Source organism: Mastigoproctus giganteus, chromosome 1 (genome assembly GCF_048544385.1).
Source record: "Mastigoproctus giganteus isolate SK-2022 chromosome 1, ASM4854438v1, whole genome shotgun sequence".
NCBI lineage: Eukaryota > Metazoa > Arthropoda > Arachnida > Uropygi > Thelyphonidae > Mastigoproctus > Mastigoproctus giganteus.
In genome coordinates, this window is record NC_143575.1 from 122166735 (window position 1) to 122186839 (window position 20105).

At 41.4% G+C, this 20105-nt stretch overlaps 1 protein-coding gene across 1 annotated transcript in view; it reads left to right on the plus strand.

The window, feature by feature from the left end:
* Positions 1-20105, plus strand: part of LOC150091119 (uncharacterized) — a 994562-nt gene that overhangs the window by 153404 nt on the left and 821053 nt on the right. Inside the window, exon 2 of the mRNA XM_090382033.1 lies at positions 15738-15826. Within this exon, the coding sequence (XP_090238159.1) occupies positions 15751-15826 (76 nt within the window). The 5' untranslated portion in view covers positions 15738-15750. The remainder of the gene's footprint in view (positions 1-15737; positions 15827-20105) is intronic.

Sequence of the window (20105 nt, forward strand, 5' to 3'; positions counted from 1 at the left end):
TGGTAAAGTTAGCATGATTTGCAAGGAACGATGCGGAAAAGAGGGCGGCAGAGGGAAAGAACACCCCCTTGGGTAGCCCTCTGGAGCAGATAATTTGTTGATGATGATTATGATCACTTGTCCATAGGGTCGTGGTCTGTAATAGCTTCTTAAGGAGATCTCATTCAGCTATTGATCCAGGACTGCGTTCCAGAGGAGAGGCCCCAAGACAGAACCCTGAGGGCATCCTCTAGAAACAGTCGCGTTATACGTTAGATGTTTAGCACATACTCTGATACGCCTGTTTGTGAAATACGACCATGGGGTCGGATGGGGTTGGCATAGTGTTTAGTGGAAGGCGCCACCGGTGGTTTCCCACATCAATGCCATGGTACTTTGTGAAGAATTACAGGATCTGTGTAAAAGCCAGAAAAAAATGTGGTGTCTGGATTGTGACAGAGTAGTGCTATATTCTGTTGTTCTGTCTCTGGCTGCTTGGCCGCAGGTCACCTAAGAGAACACCACGTGTCCCGCCACCACCACTGGGAGGTGAGCCAAGCTGCCCATTATACTCTAGCTGGCCTCAGTCAGGGTTGCCTGAGCTTCCAGACGGAGACCAAGTAAAAAAAAAAATACATAAATAAAAGTAAGTAAAAAATAATAATATAAAATTTAAAAAAAATAAATGAAATAAAAAATAAAAAAAAATAAATGCAATAAAAATAAAAAACAAAAAATAATAATACAAATAATAAAAATTAAATTAAATAAAAAATAAAAGATAAAACAAAATAAATAAGGTAATAGATTTAAAAAAAAGAAACAGCAAGAAGAGAGGGGCATAAAAGAAGAGAGGATTGAAGGATGGGGTTGGCAGCATGTAGAGCCTATTTAGTGTCATGCGGCACCAGGGGTTTTCCCCATCTCTGCATTGCTTTTATTGTAGGTGTGACAGTTCACTGGAAAGACCAAAGATTTAAAAGTGTATGGATATTGTATACGTATAGTGTTATGTACCGTTGTTCTTCTGGCCATTTAGCCGCTGTGCCTCTGCTGAGGCCCAACGCTGTCGGCACTCAGCCCCGTGGAGGCAGGCCAGGTATACCAGCATTATAATTATTTACTCTGGCAGGTCCTGCCACATAATTTCCTGAGATTTCAGTGGCTAGGGAAAAAAAAAAAAAAAATGTTTTTGATCTTTCGCATGGGCGGGTAATAGCGCTAGGATTTGAAAGGCCGAAGCTATTGTCAAACAGTAATTTAGACATGATTAAATTAGGACGTGTTGGGCAATCGTTTGTGTACAGATAGAGTAGTGGAGGGAGACTAAAGACTGGGGGAGAGAGACTGAAATATGGGGTCAATAGGGAAGGCAACTCCAATAGGCGTCAGTGGGACATACCTATGCCATACCAGAGGGGGAAATGGGGGTAGCGAGGAGGGGAGGAGACATAGTGTGCATAGTGTTAGGGTCAGGCGCCACCTGTGATTTCTCACATCTGCGCCATATGTACGCTGTGAAGAAATACAGAACTACTGTAAATGCCAGAAGAGAGCTGTCTGTAGTATATGACATATGGCATTAGGTTCTGTTGGGTGTCCTGGCATTTGGCCGCAGGGTCCCGGGCGAGACCCTACGTTGCCCACACACACCGCTAGGAGGTAGCCAGGCTGCCCTTTATTCTCTGGCTGGTCTCCGCCAGGATCGCCTGAGCGTCCTGGACGAAGACCAAGTTAAAAAAAAAAAAAAAAAAAGGAAGAGATGAGAAGGCCTGGGGAACGACAGGAAGGGGGGTCTGAATGTGAGGAAAAAGCTAATGTGGACAGATAGAGAAGGCAGTTCACCCGAGTAAGGCGAAATAAGGAATGGGGAGGGGGATCAAAAGTCACTGGGGCAGGCACCACTGTGCGAGTGCCAAAGGCCAACCTATGCCATACCAGAGGGGGAAATGGGGGTAGCGAGGAGGGGAGGAGACATAGTGTGCATAGTGTTAGGGTCAGGCGCCACCTGTGATTTCTCACATCTGCGCCATATGTACGCTGTGAAGAAATACAGAACTACTGTAAATGCCAGAAGAGTGTATTTTCTGGGAGTCGGCTTTCCAAGGAGTGCCAACCATGCTGATGGTTGTGCATTGTATTTTAATCTTCAGTCTTACTCTTTTATCAGTTGGGAAAATGCTATCCGACCCCAGTTTGTATTTTCCCTTGAGTGTCGTTGTTCTGAGCAGCAGCTTTGCCCGTCTGATGGTAAAGACAGCTTAGACTATGTATATAAAGTGCTTAGCATCATAAAATTTGTTCGCAGCTTGAGGCTCTAGCCCTAAATGCGCCTTAGTCTAAAGACAGCTTAGACGTAACTCGTTATGGCTTTGTATGTTGTTTCATCCTGAAGAAGGTATGTTTCGTGGTTACGAGGGCTTCCCTGGATTTCAGGAAAAAAATTAAGCCTGCAATCATCGTAAGCAGGGCACTCATACATTAGATGCCCCCATGACCCCTCTTCGCCACAGTTGCAGAATGGATTGCTTTCAATTCCCATTGCTGTCAATTTCTGTTGAAAGGGCCCATATCCTGTGTCAGGAATGTAACTTGCAGACCAGGTGAAAAGCAGAAATGAGACGTTGGGGAAGTCATGTCAATGGATGGGAGGATTCTTCTGGTAATTTCTCCTTTGGGCGTGGTTTCCCATGAATGCTGCCTTGAAGGTATTGAAGATATTTGAATACGTTTTCTTTCTTGTTTCAGGTCATTGGTAAGATGGTTCTGTTGACAACCCAGATGGTTCTGTTGCCACTTCAGCCAAGGATAAAGCTCACCTGCTAGCATCCCATTTTTCTTCCAGCTCAAGTATTAATGATCTTGGTAAAACACCTCCCACCATTCCCAACACGCTCCATTCAATGCCTCCTGTGGTCTTCCGTCAAAAGGATAGCAGAAGGATTTTGACGAATCTTGATGCTAAGAAACCTCTAGATCCTGATGGTATTTCTCCACTTGTTCTCAAAACCTGTGCTGCTGAACTTACTCCTATTCTTTGCCGCCTTTTTTCACTTTCTTATTCCAAAGGTGTTTTTCCTTCTGCTTGGAAATTTGCTCATATCCAGCCAGTTCCTAAAAAGGGTGACAAATCCCTCCCATCTAATAATCGTCGCATTGCAATTACTTCTACCCTTTCTAAAGTAATGGAGAACTCAATAAACCGCCAACTCTTAAACTACCTAGAAACCTTCCGTCTGATCAACGATCACCAGTATGGATTCCGTCAGTGTCGATCCACTGGAGATATTCTGGCATATGTTACCCATTTATGGACTAATTCAATGGAAAGGTTCAGTGAAATACAAGTAGTTGCTCTTGACATCTCAAAGGCTTTTGATCGTGTTTGGCATAAAGGTCTTCTAAACAAGCTTCCATCTTATGGTTTGCCAACTGTTTTTAGTAATTGGTTATCCAGTTTTCTCTCTGATCGCTCACTGAAGGTGATGGTAGATGGCTCTCTGTCTTCTAACTTCTCCACTAATGCCGGTGTCCCCCAAGGTTCAGTTCTTTCCCCCACTCTTTTCCTCTTGTATATCAATGACCTTCTTCCATTGACTGGAAATCCTATCCATAGTTTTGCCGATGATAGCACATTGCATTCAACTTTCCATTTTGGGAAACCTTGTCCTGCTCAATCAACTTCAACTTCTCGAAAATCTGCTACCAATTCCTTAAATGTCGATCTTCAGGTAATTCTTCAGTGGGGCAAAGACAACTTAGTTGATTTCAACCCTTCTAAAACTCAATCTTGTCTTATATCTCGCAAAAAGGATTCTTCTACTCCTATGCTTATCTTTAGTGACACTCCGATTTCTAGACAAAATGATATATCTCTTTTGGGGATTACCCTGACTTCTAATCTCTCTTGGCAGAAGCACATTACAAATATTGCTTCCTCTGCATCTAAAAAAACTTGGTTTTCTCTTTCGCTCTCGGCGTTACTTTTCTTCCAACCAGCTGCTCACTCTATATAAATCGCAAATTCGCCCTGCCATGGAATATTGTTCCCACATCTGGGGTGGTGCCCCCAAAACCTCTCTCAGGCTTCTTGATTCCATTCAGAAGAGGGCAGTTAGGTTAATTAATGATTCATCTCTAAAAGAGTCTCTCCACTCGCTTTCTCATAGACGCTCTGTTTCTGCTGCATGCGTCTTCTACAGATACTTCCGTGGGCACTGTTCTTCTGAATTGGCTTCTATAATTCCTGCTCTCTCTTTCAAAACAGTCCGAACACGTGCCGCCACCAGCCAACATCCATTTACTGTCCAACTTAAAACCCACAGAACCAACTTTTCATCTTCCTCATTTATTCATTCAAATGCCGTTTTCTGGAACAACCTTCCTTCATACGAATTCGTCTTCTTAACCTCTAACCCAAGCACGGTACTAAGTACTATAGGTTCTAATACCTCTCGTGTTTGGGGTTCACATAAAAAAAAAGAAAAAAAAGCTGCAGTTGAAGATTTAACAGCTGTGTCGGAATTCCCTTCTGTAATCGATGGTAAAGGCCCCTTTTAATCACATCTAGATAGAGTGGCAAGCATCCAATAATAACCTGTAGGGTAGGGGTGCTGACAGTGCGACATGCCATGCAGATAGACAACAGCATGAATCTTTCTATTGAGCCAAGTTTACGCTTGTTCTTTTCCAGGATGGCTTTTGTACACCAAACGGAGGCTCCATAACACACAATCGGGAGAAACGCCGCGTTATAGATTAGAGACAAAGCTTTATGCTTCAAACCCCAGTCCGCTCTGCTGACTCTACTTATCATGGCCGTGTACTTTCAGATTTTTGTGGATAAGTACTTCAGATGAGAGTGAACGGTAAGAGTGTTGTCAATGTAGATTCCCAGGTATTTGACTTCTGTATAGAGACGGATGGGGATGTTATTTAACTTCATTGTTGGAAGCCTGCGTATTTGTAGCTTTTTCTTGAGGAGAATCGATTTTATTTTCTCACCAGAAATTGAGCGGTTGTGGAATGCGGCCCTGTTTTGGAGCTTTTCCAGAGCTGTATTTGCTTTTGCTTCCAGTGCCGCTCTTGTGTCAGCTTGAATGACCAGGACAAGATCATCAGCGAAGGCCAAGGGTCTGGCCCCACCCAGGTCAAAACCCCAGGAACTCGTTCAGAACAATGCACAGAGGAATGGCCCAAGGACAGAGCCCTGGTGGCAACCCCAGGGAACGCATCTTGTGATATTCTGCTATTTGTTTACAACTTGTAATTTTCTATTGCTGAGATTAGGATTTTAGACTGTTGTATAGGATTTTTGACGTATTTGCCTGCCGAAGCTTCCAAAGACACTGAGCCCCCACAGTCGATCAAAGGTACCAGCCAAGTCTACCATGATGACTAGAGTATACTTTGAAGTTGTCTGTGTGGCCTTGATAATCAAGTTGGTTATAGCGTCTTCGGTGCTGGAGCCTGTCTTGAATCCAAACTGACATGATGAGGTGAGTTGCTGATTGGTATAGTAGGTGGAAAAGCGATACAGCAGAAGTCGTTCTAGAAGCTTGGTAAAACGGAGAGCAGAGCAATTGGCCGGTAGGAGGCAGGAAGTTGGGGCAGTTTATCTGGATTTTTCAGGATCAGCTTGAGAGTAGCAGTTTTCTAGGGTACAGGGAATGTTCCTTCAGCAAGGCACCTGTTGATGAAGCTCAAAAGTGTGGTGGGGTAGCCTTCAGCTAATTTCTTGACTACGTCAACTTCGAGTAAGTCAGCACCTGGCATGTGGATAGCGGGCTAAGTGCTAGACAGAACCGCAAATGGGCTCAGGGCATATTCCTGAAAGATTTTTCTGCTGATGTGAATTGGCCTGCTTGTGATGTTTTCGACCTTGATGGTGGTATTCCAATTTTCTGCTAAGTCGTCGGTTCTCCTAAGAAGTTTGTCTCAACTTATTCACTTTGTAGATGTTCAGCGCCTCTATTAGCCAGCTATGAGGCACGGAGTCGAAGGCCTTGCGGTAATCGATGTAGGCTGTGTAGATGTTGCGGCGCCTCTTGTAGGCTTGCTCCATAACCGCAGCACCTATGCTTAATTGCTCCTTGCATCCTTTGCTAAGCCTCTTTCATCCTTTCTTCTGTTCGGTCTTGATGTTCTGCCTCTCCAAGTGGTCTGATATCTTCCTGGTTTTGCAGCTGGTCAGGATCTTGTGCATTGTTGGGAGGCAGGCGATTGGCCTATATTTCGAGGGGTTATTTATATCTTCGTCTTTAGGCTTCAGATATGTGATTCCTTGAGTGGAAAACTTCATGATTGTTTCTGGATGCCTTATCATTCAGGTGAACTGCTTTGCCTGTGTACAAGCGAGCTTCTTGTACCAGTAGTTGCGGACATTATCTATTTCTGAGGTTCGCCAGTTGTGAGAGTTCTTGATCGTCTGTTTTACTTCTCCTTCCCGAATCTCCCACTCATTTCTTGTACGTCCTTGGTTTTCTTGAGTCTTAGTTCTATCCAGGTGGCTCGGCTGTTATGTCTTAATTCCTTGCTCCATATGTTTCCCCAGAACTTCTTAATGATCTTCTGCTCGGGTGTTCCGTTCCCTTCTTTCCCGTCTTCTCCGAGACTCCTGTAGAAGCCTCTTTGATCCTCATCGAAGATTCGGTTGTTTATTTTCTTCTGGAAGCTCACTTTGTATCGGCGTAGTCTCTTTTTGAGTGCAAGGAGGTTGTGCTTCAATGTTTTCAAGTACTCTCCTATTTTCTGATTTTTTGTCTCATGTTTTCTACGGATGCTGTCTCTCCTTAGGATGCTCTTCACTTTTCCAATTGATTTCTCACTCCTATTGCCCCGTTGGTACTAGGTCTATTGCCCTATCTTGACTCTTAATTATTCTATTCTGGTGAAGTCTTTTTTCCCAAGCTGGCGGTTCCTTCTGTTTTCGCTGCTGGTCTCTCGATTCTCTTCCATTAATCCTAGAGGCTTCTATGGCAGCACAATCCATGGCTGTGTATATGGTGTTGCATCATTGTTGTCGAAGTAATGCGGGTATTATTTGCCAATTGAGGTGGTGTGTGACTCTCCACAAGTTCCTATTCGGCTTCTGCTTCGGTATCTTTGTGGGGTCTATTCCTTCAAATTCTGTTAGGACCTTCTTCCACTCGTCCTCTATTCTGGATATCATGACCTTGTCTCTTTCCACTTCAGCTGCTGTTAATTGTATATCTCTTTGCTCTCCCTCCTCTGGTTTCGTATTCTTTATCCTTTGTAGTTGATCCCTCACTATCAGGTTCTTCATGACGATGGTCCTTCTCTGGTCTGCTTTCCGCTGTTTAGTGACCTGAATATCCGGGATTCGTTCCAGCCTCTTGGTATGTTGTCTCGCCCTGTAAGTTTGTCATATCGGTCTCCAAGTTTGTTATTTCGTCGTATTTTGCATGGTGTACGTAATCATTTTGATGCTCTACTTCATGCATAGGCGTTTTCTTCCTTCCCGGGTGGTCACTAGCGCAGTTGCGCAGGAAGTACTTCCAGTTGGTGGGGCTGGATGGTCTTGGCCTTCTCTTGTGATAGCCATACGGGGAAGAGCGCCACTTGCTCCACTGTCTTCCTGAGGAGACTGTCTCTAAATTTTCTAACCGAACCCTTTGCCTAAGGCCTGAACGCGAGTGAGTTTATCCTGCGCCACACTCGATGCAGTATGATTAATATTTCTCTGCGACTTAAATAAATAAATAAACATGGTGAAAGTTGCGGAGCAACTTTCACCATGTTTATTTATTTATTATTTTTTTAAATTTAATTAATTTAATATTATTCTAATTTATTAGTATTATTATACCAATCTTCCAGCGTGATGGAGCCGTGTTCGCTTCCGCCAAGGCTAGTAGTCCAATGTCGTATCCACTGGCCATCGCGCCCTTTTTAGACAACAAATCACTTTGTATCAGCAGCGCGAACCACAGCTGACCAAGTAACAGAGCAGTTGGCTGTTGGTGTGCAATGCGACGGCGAAGAGCGCCCCACACATGTTCGTTTGGACTTAAGTCTGTGGTGATTAAGCTGGCCATGGCAGTGGTATGATGTCTTCACTGGCAAGGTGGCACTACTGTTCTTTCTCTGTGATGACGCGATTTTATGTGCTTCCATAAATTTTGGTACTAGAAGAACTGATTATTGCATACAGAACGCACATGCCGTACACAATACCCTTCACGGCTACAAGCCAGGGGTTATTACTTCGGATTAAAGAGACCTTGGATTGCGTCGACCACACCAGTGGAAGCAGTATTACGTTCCTTATCTCCAGGTAAATTTTCAAAATTTTTGTATGTGGGAAGGCCATATTACAAGTGAGTAAATAACTGGAAAACTTGACTGAGATTGGTGTCCTCCTTGGAAACAAACTAGTGACCTCACATATATGTTTATTTTAGACTTTACATGTTTATTGGCATAGATATAACCATGTTTTTTTCCCGTGTCCTTTGTTCGCCGCCATATTGTTTTCGACTAGTAGCTAATGAAGTTTAACATTGACAAATGTAAAGTACTACATATGGGAAACAGCAACCCCAGAACAACGTATCAACTCTGTGGTACTACACTGACAGTGGTAAAGAATGGAAAGGCCCTGGGGGTAATTATGCAGGCAGATATGAAGTTCTCTGAGCAGTGCAGACGGGCTGCAAGAGTAGCTCATGTGTCTTATCAATGATATACAGGAATTTTTATAGCAGGGATAGGGAGGTGATTATCCCCTTGTATAAGGCAATGGTCAGGAGGACTCATTTCAAGAAGATGTAGAGCTGCTGGAACGAGAACAGAGAAGGGCAACAAGGTTAGTGAACGGAACGAAGGGTTGCTCTTACGAAGAAAGGTTTAAGTTTTGCAAATTACAGTGTCTGGAGACTAGGCACCGGCGAGGTGATCTGATAGAGGTGTACAAAGCCTTGAATCGTTTGAGCATGTTCAATGCTGATGGGATACTGCCTCTTGCTCAGAATAATCACCTGAGAGGGCATAAATTCAAAATGACGAAAGACAGATGTAGGATAGATGTGCGGAAATATGCCTTTAGCCAGCGGGTAGTTGGTTGGTGGAACAGACTTCCATCCCTTGTTGTGGAAGTTGATAGCCTAAATAAATTTAAGGCTCAGCTGTACAGGTATTTCGAACGAACGGAGGGGTGAAGTAGGAATGTTTTTTTTTTTTTTTTTTTTTGGCTGATGCTGCATAAGCTTGCTTTCTTGCATCATATGCCTCTACTAATGCTAATGCTAAAAAATAGTTATTTTTGAGAATTTTTCTGGCGCCATCTGCCTTTCAGTTCTTTAGTAAGAAACCACAAACTTTTGAATTTGTGTATTTCTTCTACTGGTATTTGGACATTTGATAACATGGCAACAGTTTTGGTGAATGCTGTATTATGTTCTAACTAAAAATTAACATCAGCATTAGTAGAGGCATATGATGCAAGAAAGCAAGCTTATGCAGCATCAGCCAAAAAAACGCTCCCATTTGATCCCTCCGTTCATTCCAAATACCTGTCCAGCTGAGCCTTAAATTTATTTAGGCTATCAACTTCCACAACAAAGGATGGAAGTCTGTTCCACCAACCAACTACCCGCTGGCTAAAGGCAAACTTCCGCACATCTATCCTACAACTGTCTTTCCTCAATTTCAATTTATGCCCTCTCAGGTAATTATTCTAAGCAAGAGGAAGAATCCCATCAGCATTGAGCATGCTCAAACCATTCAAGACTTTATACACCTCAATCGGTTCACCTCGGAGGTGCCTAGTCTCCAGACACTATTACTGGCAAAACTTAAGCCTTTCTTCGTAAGAGCAACTTTGTTCAATCACTAATCTTGTTGCTCTTCTCCGTACTCGTTCCAACAGCTATACATACTTCTTAAAATGAGGCCTCCAGACCTGTATACAGTACGCAAGGTATGGCCTGACCATTGTCTTATACAAGGGCATTAGAAAAATTCCTGTATATCATTGACAAGACACCATGAGCTACTCTTGCAGACCGTCTGCATTGCTCAGAAAATTTCATATCTGCCTGCACAATTACCCCCAGATCCTTTTCATTCTCTACCACTGTTAGTGTAGTACCACAGAGTTGATACGTTACTCTGGGGTTACTGCTTCCCATATGTAGTACTTTACATTTGTCAATGTTAAACTTCATTTGCCACCTTTCATCCCATCTGCTCAACTTTTCTAGATCCTGTTGCAGCAGCGTACTGTCATTAGAGCCCTTAAGAACCCTGCCAACCTTCGTATCGTCTACAAACTTGGACATTAAGCTTGACATGCCATCATCAATATCATTTATAAATACAGAAAACAACAATGGCCCCAACACTGAACCCTGACGGACTCCACTAATAACATTGGTCCACGATGAGCAGTGTCCATCGATTACCACTCTCTCTCTTCTCCCACTCAACCATCCCTTTATCCACAGCAGCAATTTGCCTCCAATGCCACACTGTTCCAATATGTTCAGCAGTCTTCCATGTGCAACAGTATCAAAAACCTTTCTGAGAACTAAATATATGATATCAAAGTTATTCCCTGCACCCAGTTCCTTTGTGACCACATCACAGTATCCAATAAAATTGATCAGGCAAGACTTTCCCTTTACAAAACCATGCTGTGTAGATCATCTTGTCTAGATGATCCTGCAGTGCTTCTTTAAACAGTACCTCCATTAATTTTCCTGGAACAGAAGTTAAACTAAGAGGTCTATAATTACTTGTATTGCCCTTTGGTTCTCCTTTGTGAATTGGGGTCACATTTGCACATCTCCAGTCCATGGGTATCTACCCTGAGTCCAAAGAAGCTCTCATAATTATGCCTAAGGATTTTCTGACTCCCTTAATATAACTGGATAGATCCCATCTACCCCGGGTGCTTTTTTATGTTTATATTCAACAATTTCTGCTCCACTTTCCTTTCCGTTATTTCAAAATCGTCTAGTGTACTGCCAGAGTTTAATTCACCTCTGGCATTCCCCTCCCAGAATAACTCCTTGTGTGTGAATGTAGATGAAAATACTCATTTAGTTTGATAGCCACCTGAGCAGGATCATCAATATCCAGTGCACCAATCTGATTCATCCCTTTCCTTCTAGAGTTTACATATGTAAATAACTCTTTGCTGTTTTTCTTTGTATCCTTTGCCAAAGATTTCTCATAATTAGGCAGGCCTTTGCCTTTGCCTGCCTAATCTCCTTTGTGACTTGGTTACAGACCAGCTTATACAGGGTGTTTCAGTTAAACGTTTCAGAACTTCTAAGAGGGGTAGGGTACATCCTGACAACTCGAAATCATATAGCAATGTGGGGTCGGAAATGCTTTCCTGAAGCGGTGTTGTACAAAGAAGCACCATAAAAAGAAAGGAGACCGTAAGTGAGAAATCGTTTTAATAATACATGAAAAGAAGCAAAAGGTACATGGATTAAAGTAAGTGTTCGAAGTTTCTTCAACCTCGTATTGCTTTCGCACAGTGGTACCTTGGAAAATGTGCTACAAATCCCCTTTTTCCTGCTGAAGTGTTGTTTTCCGATGAGGCATCCTTCACAAGGGAAGGAATTTTCAACACGCATAACGACCATATCTGGGCGGTCGAGAACCCGCATGCAATACGACGTCGTGCAGCACAGATTCGATTTTCGGTCAATGTATGGGCCGGTATTATGGGAGATCACCTCATCGGACCTTACCTGTTACCGTGTCGTCTAACCGGACCTATCTACTTGATCTTTCTGCAGCAAGTATTGGAACAACTTTTGAGAGATGAGCAGATTTCTGCATCGACGCAACAGACAATGTGGTTCCAACACGATGGAGCCCCTGCCCTTTATAGTGGAGATGTTCGTAACTACCTGGATGTCACATTTGGTCAACAGTGGATCGGACGTGGTGGTCCCGTGCGTTGGCCTGCTCGGTCACCCGACCTATCATGTCTTGATTTTTATTTCTGGGGTCATATGAAATCGCTAGTTTATGACACCCCTGTTGACAATGCTGAGGAGCTGGTTGCAAGAATCGCAGTAGCTGCCGAAGAAATTCTAAATTCGCCTGGAGTATTCCAGAATGTTCGGATGTCCATGCGTCGGAGATGTGAGGCGTGCATTGTAGCCCGTGGAAGAAACTTCGAACACTTACTTTAATCCATGTACCTTTTGCTTCTTTTCATGTATTATTAAAACGATTTCTCACTTATGGTCTCTTTTCTTTTTATGGTGCTTCTGTGTACAACACCGCTTCAGGAAAGCATTTCCGACCCCACATTGCTATATGATTTCGAGTTGTCAGGATGTACCCTACTCCTCTTAGAAGTTCTGAAACGTTTAACTGAAACACATTGTATAATGTCACCCATTAATTTATATGTATCTCATACATTTTCTTCTCTGAAACATCAGTTGGTCCCACCGTATAGAATTTAAAATGCTGTCTCAGACAACCGTAGTCGCCTTTAGGAAAGCAAAAACCCTTCCCTTAACCCCTGATGGTAGTTACCTCTGAGTAAATCTCTCTTCAGCACTGTGATCACTGCCACCTAGTGGTTCCTTTATCTTCAGATTCTTAATGCATGAAGAATCACTACTGATAATCAGATCAAGAATATTACTCGCTCTAGTTGCCTCCCGAACATGCTGATCTAGAAAATAATCATTCAATAAATCCACAAAAGCCTTTCTGGTGTGTGAGTGACCAACCCACAAATTTCAGTCATATCTGGGAAATTAAAATCCCCCATTTTAAGACTCTCTGACTTACTGGCCTACTCTATTTCCCTGTACAGTTTCTTATTATACTCATCAGATTCATTAGGCCTATAACACACTCCTACTCTCAATTTTGATCTCCCAATGCTTAGGTTTGATCTCCAAATCTCCCAACTCGACACCGCACTGTCCAGTGATGTCGACTGGCTTCAATTCCTTGGATTTTTTGTGTTTCTTAACTAATAGCATAACCCCTCCTCCCTTCCTATCCTGCTTGTACACATTGTACTCCCCAAATTCCAGTCGTGCATTCCTTATATCTGTGTGACACCACGTCTCTGATATCCCAACAATATCTGCCTTTGATGTTTTGAGCAACACCTCAAATTCATCAAATTTACTTGCCAAACTCCTAGCATTGGTGTATACGCAAGTATACATGCACCTATACCTATTCTTAGCTACCCTAACCCAACCCATGTGATTACTTTTACCGCAGTGACTCCCAGCATTCTCTGAAATACCCTGCATCTTGTTTTCCAGGCTGCTGTTCATTCCAATAGAAGCAGTGCAAGAATCATTTCACCTCTGCCAGTGGCTACTGTTAATCTATTAGTCCTTGTATCCGCCCCCCCCGAAGCTAGCAGATTCCGATCCGCCGTACACTGCCTCGTAGCATCAGCAAATATTCTTGCAGGTAAACGAAAAATGAAAGGTAAACGAATTAATTATTCTAAGGAACCACCGCCTGTAGTGGTAGGGATGAAAATACGTCTATTGATCAGTTTCAGACCCACGATAGGCCTATATTGACCAGTGATTAGGATCCAATTCTGCAAAAAAGTAAATTAAAATAATGTACATAACTAAATCCTAAAGTAACCTTGGTCAAATTGGAGGATCAAATACATTCTCCTTCCTCACTGTCCCCTCGCTTACGCAGTCATGTTTGAAGAAGGAGATTGCCTGATAATGAAAGTCTAGGATTGTCAATCTTGATGAGGATGAGACATCCGGAATCCCTTCTACTGAAAGCAAATTGTCGGGTAAATCAACTGACAATTCAAATAACGTAAACTTTAAGGAAGGGGGTACTGCCGAAGCCTCTTCAAGTGATGTTACTGTCCAAAATGAAAATACTAATTCTTTGAAGCTTTTATAACGGATGCCTCATCTATTGTGTGATACCGAGATGAGAAAGGATCTCTCAAAGTTTCCTCACATATGAGGGAAACAGAGTTACCAAAACTAATGGAAACATAATAATGGACAAATGGTTAAACCTGGAAACTGTTGCAACAGCATTACCCATAGATAATGAAAGATGGAGAGTAGTCAATAATGAAGTAAATACTACAGCACACCTGTTCGATCGAGTAATCCATTTTTTCTTTTGCTTGGCTCCTCCATCATCATTTGGTAACATGACCTTTACATTGTTTGCTGAACGCCTGTCTAAGCCCACTGATAGTTTGGAGACTGGAATAAGACGCAAATCTAAAGTTGTTAATCAAGTTTCTGATTCTTGTACTGGCGACACCTTTGAAAACTTTCTTGTAGATTCTGCTAATAGACATATTTGTGTTCCTCATGGTTAAGTTCTTTCCACCATTATGTTCCCCTTGTATATATTAATGACTTTCTTTCACTGACTGGAAATCTCATGTATAGTTTTTTTTTCTGATAGCTTACCGTGTTCACACCTTCCAATTTGAGAAACATTTCATTGCACAAACAGCTTCAACTTCTCAAATATCCGCCCCGAAGAGTTCTTAAATGGCGATCTTGTGGCACATTTAAAGACTCTGTGGGAATATTCCATAAGTTAAAGAATTCTACAATTGGATAAAGAAAACTTCGTTAACCTTAATCCTTTTAACCTCAGTCGTGTTTTATTTCTCTCAAAAAGTTTTCCCCCAATGGGGGAAAACTTCGACGACAGTCAGATTTCTAGACAAGATTATATATTAGGGATGGTTAGTTTAAGATCTAATGTCTCTTGACTTATATATATATATCACAAATATTTCTTCCTCTGCATCTAAAAACTGTTTTCTTTTTTGCTTTCGACGTTACTTTTTTTTCTTAACTCATTGTATAAATCTCTAATCCTCTCTACCGGGGAACACTGTTCCCACATCTGGGGTGGTGCATCCAAAATCTCTCTCAATTTCTCAAATCCATTCAAAGAAGGGCAGTCAGGTTAATTTATAACTCGTCTCTTAAGAAGTCCTTGTCTCTTAAGAAGTTCAGTTTCTGTTTTATGCGTTTACTATAGATATTTCCATGATCACTTTTCTTTTGAATTAACATATATGTAATTTCCCTTCTGTCTTCCAAACCAGTCCGAACGAATGTTGCAACCAATACTGCATCCATTCACTGTCCAGTTCCAAATTCACAGAACCAGCATTTTCTCTTTCTCATTTACCCATTCCGCTTCTGTTTATTGGTGCAACCTTCTTTCACATTATTTTCCCAAAAATGTCCCGTTATTTCTCTCTTCCTCAATACTGCCTGGTATTCATTTTTAATACCCGGCAGGAGTTAGTTTTAATACCTTTCGTATTTGCATGCGGTTTTCATAAAAAAATAATAATAAATAAATAATAACAAGAAAAGGAATCGTTTCAAAAATGCCACAAGTAGGACCGTTAGTGTTCAAAGGCAAATAATATGACAAAAATAAATGGCTTGTGATTTCTGGCCAACCCGACTTTTTATAAACTAGCATAAAATTTTTAATGATTAGTAAACACCTGATATTTCCCATGTAACGTTAAAATGACGTGTAATACTGTTTTGTTTCATTCTTTCCTGCTTTATTACCGTAAAGAGAATTAATGTACTTTCAAATTATCTTAATATAAGATAATTCAGTATTCAATAGTTTTATTCAGTATTCAATAGTTTTTCCGTAACGAGAATTTTATTTTACTATAAATTGTACTTTTATTAAATTATATTAATTTATTATCCAAATACCTGTTACTGTATTCTGAGTCCTTTCTTTGCCTACAGTGATTCACCGCCAATGTCCTCGTCCACGTCCGCCATACGCTATTTCGCCTGGTTACCCCACTGTTCAGCAGAGTATATCCCAGTGCAAGGTATCTATTTAAATACAAATCGGTAAAAATCTAAATAATAAATGAAATTGCTAAAGAAATTAGTTCTTCCTTCAAACCACTTCTTAAGTATATTGGTTTCCGATACAGCGTAAGGGCCTTTTCAAATAATGTCTAACTGAACAAGAAACAGATTTACGATATTGTACACTTTACAGGTTTATAACATTACATATTTAAATCATTTTTAAAGTAGAGGTTTGACTGGAAATCTCATGTATAGTTTCTAAAGTTCAACCGTGTTCAAATCGAAATAAAAAGAGAACTGAATCTTCCCGCTGCTCTTTAGCTATCTTCTCTCTCTATTTCCGAATCAACAGCATGTTCTACTGAGTGACGTTAATCCTTCTAATTAGGTGCAGTTGAAACGTGATCGACATTAATAGCACAAGGTAGGTAACCCATAAGTGTTCTTTTGCTTTTCATGAACTCTCCAAAAGGGCTTGCATCAATTTTTCCTCTAGTTGTATTCTCTCCACACAAACACAGCAGCCGTCAGCACATCGATTGCTGTACAATGAATATGCCTCAAGTTGAGCAAAAAAAAAGGTGTGTCTGTTGGTGAATGTAATCATTTATTACAGCACATTATGTCAGATGAATAATAGCACAAGCACAGCAATCAAAATGTCACTCCTGCCAAACTGAGCATAGTAGACATAAAGCGTTCAAATCGCTATACAGTGGTACATTCATGAATGGGTATACCTGACCAATAGTAGAAAAAAAAAAACATTATTTTTTGTTTCTTTTTTCTTTTTTAATAGCTTGTGATCGCGGAGCTGTTATTTCGTATTTTAAAGAAAAGGAAAAATTAAAAGTAAAATAAACATTTCGTAAAGGAGATAGTTCGTCTCGCTAGTAAAATCGTAATTCAGTACAAATTTTATTACAACACTGAAGGAGACGCGCATTTAGTTTATCTCAGTATATTTTCATTAGATAAATCAGCATAAATTTCATCTGGACGGCATTCATCAATTTCTACATAAAATAAATATTGATTTATAATATGCAGGATCCTAATTTTAATATTTTAAATGTCTGGTGGGAGTATACAGAATTTGCCACATACTGCCCTTTTATCAAGAGGTAATGAAGTACTAGGAAAGAAGGAGAGAGAGATCTTTTATTTTTATATGGACAACATATAAACGTATTCGGACAACAATGCGTTTGGATAAAAGCAAATTTTAATGAACAAATTAATAATCGTTCCATAACTGATTGATAGTGCCATTGAGTCCCAAGATCGAGCAGTAGTCCCTCAGAAAAACCTGTCGTGCTTTGCTCTACAGGCTGGGCGCACTTATGGACAATCCTGTAGACATTTGATGCTCAAACAAGGACGTTCTCTCTAATATAATTATTTTCTTCCAGGATCTGCAATTCCACCAAGTTTTTTGTTTTTTTTTTAACGTAATTGGCCTTTCTGCATTTTCTTCGTTCTACAATCTTTTTCACCTTGACACAATTCGATTTGCAAAGTTCAAACATGTAGCTGTCCCACGCAGTAAGAAGAGGCTACATATAAAAAAATAATAATAAAAATAATTTTTCTATTTATACTTTGGAAATCCACATAAGGGCTCAGAAATACTATATTTAATAACCAAGATAGCTTGAACAACGGCCAGTGAAAGCGTGAAAACTTTTAGATCTTCGCTATATCACCACTCGGCTACAGCGGGCTAGAAAAACAAATATTATTATCTCTCTATACATTAAAAAGGTTTTCCTCCTAGTGATATTTATTCGAGCCAAATATGAGAAGAGGGCGGGGCAGTTATGTCACTTATTCGAGCCTCCACAACGTTCACCAACAACATCTTCACTGTCTAATGCATGACCACGTAAGACATCATTTGTTGTTCCATTGTAAGCTTATAAAGTTGTTATGTTGTTAGCTTATGAAGGTACCCGATATAGTTTGTATATTTGTAAATAGTTTAATCTTCTGTAAATATTTTAAATATTCCTATAGTTTGTACATATGTGTCTGGAATCCGTGACGTTTGATTTGCTAATTATGCTTACTAACGTAGTAATTAACACAATGCCGCGACTAAGATTGGCAATCACCAATTCAGAGAGAAAACAAAGACGTCATGAGTATTCACGGAAATATAGAGATACGGTAGTGAATGTCAAAGTTGCAGCGAATTATTTTTTCACTGCGAACTCGAAGGAGTTGCACATTCGTGTTGTTATGGAGGGAAGCTGTGTTTGCCGACGGCAGATACCTACCCATACGCCTTAGTCTGCGCGAATGGCACAGTGGTATCGTCACCGTCCTTCACACACCGGGTTCGAATCCCGTCGATGACGTGAGGAACTTTAGTGGGTTTTTTCACTCGGTGGCTAAGTTAGTCGGTCTCAGGCGTAGATAGCAAGGTTTTATCCCAGAAACTGAGGTTTTTTCGTCGAAACAGGAAAATCGACCATAGAACACACTCAATTTACAGACATAAATACGGGTTAATGTATTCAACCCTAAATTATGGGCAACCCTAAAATAATAGGGGTTTTTTTTTGAGCGTATAGCACAGCGATATCGTCACCATCCTTCCCCACACCGGGTAGAAAAGGGTCGGGTTCGAATCTCCTCGACGACACGAGGAACTTCAGTGGGCTTTTTTCACTAGGTGGCTGAGTTAGTCGGTCTGACGCGTAGTTACCAAGGTTTTTACCCAGAAACTGGGTTTTTCCCCCAGCAAAACAAACAAATCGACTTGAGAACACACCCAATTTTTAGACACAAATACGGGTTTGTGTAATCAATTACGGATAAATAATAATTGTTATTACTTGTAGTATGGTACAAAGAAAGTGTTCGAATCCCAGTACGAAACCCAGGCAGTACTAGAGACCCGAATACAAGTACGAAACCCAGGCAGTACTAGAGACTCGAACCCATAAGCTGTACTGGAATCGCGCAATAAAAACAGATAAGACCATCCCGCACAACAGACCGGACATAACCATTGTGGTCAAGATGGAAAAGGTTACCTACCTGATTGAAATAGCGGTGTCGAACACTAGCAATGTCCAGACAACCCATGAGGAAAAAATTAGGAATTACACGAACCTGAGATATGAGATCAATGAGATGTGGCATATTCGTTCGTTCGTTTGTTATTTGGTTTTTAGGAGCATTAGCAACTAAGGCCATATTGCTCCGGGATATGCGGTGGTCATTCCTTGACCTTTCCGCATACTCCGTATTTGGTGGTGACGGGCTCGAACCCCGGTCTAATCAAGAAGCGTGTGCTACGCACTGCTGCTCCTTCCCACCTGGCTACAGAGACGCCAGTGTGGTATATGTAAGAAGTATCCCAATCATCGTGTCAACCACTGATATGGTACCAAAGACTCTACATAGCAGCCATAGGTCTCCCAGAGAACACCTACAAGGAAATCCAGAAAGTAGCAATCCTGAACACCTGTAGGATAGTCAGAGATTTCCTCTACCGACAGTAACACCAGACATTACAACCACCCTGTGTACTTGGTAGCAGTATCCATCACTGAGTGGAACCCCCCAATCAGGGAGATATAATATAAGAGCAACAACAATGATAAAGGGGTGGGATGGCCAGTGGTTAAGAAACTGGACTACCAGCCTGATTGATCCGGGCTCGAATACCACTTTGGTGGAAGCGAACCCGGTTCTATTACGCTAAGAGACCGATGTAATAATAATAAAATAATAATAAAAAATAGAAAAAAAATCGCGAAAGTCGCTCCATTGGACTTACCTTCCTAGGTCGGAGCGACGGCTGAGGCAGTTAGTGGCGCCATCTAGTATCACTCGTGAGAACTAAACACACTGGACATAAGCCGAAATAGATGGATGATATCGCCGAAAATTATTAATCATACTAAATCCAGTGTGGTGCAGGATAAAGTCACTTGCGCTCACACCTTACGCAGAGGGGTCGGTTCGAAAACTTGGAGACCTCTCTCAAGCAAAACAGTGGAGCAAATGGCGATGTCCCCCGTATGGCTACCACAAGAGAAGTGCAAAATCATCCAGCCCTACCAACTGGAAGAGCTTCCTGCACAACTTCCCTAGTGACCACCGAGGAAGGAAGAAGCCACCAACGCATGAAGTGGAGCATCGAAATGAATACATACATCATGCAAGCATACTATGAAATAACCACACTAGTGACCGATATGTGAATACATGAATCCATGAATGCATACCAAGTGGTTGGAACGATTCCCAGATATTCAGGTAATCGAACAGCAATTAGAG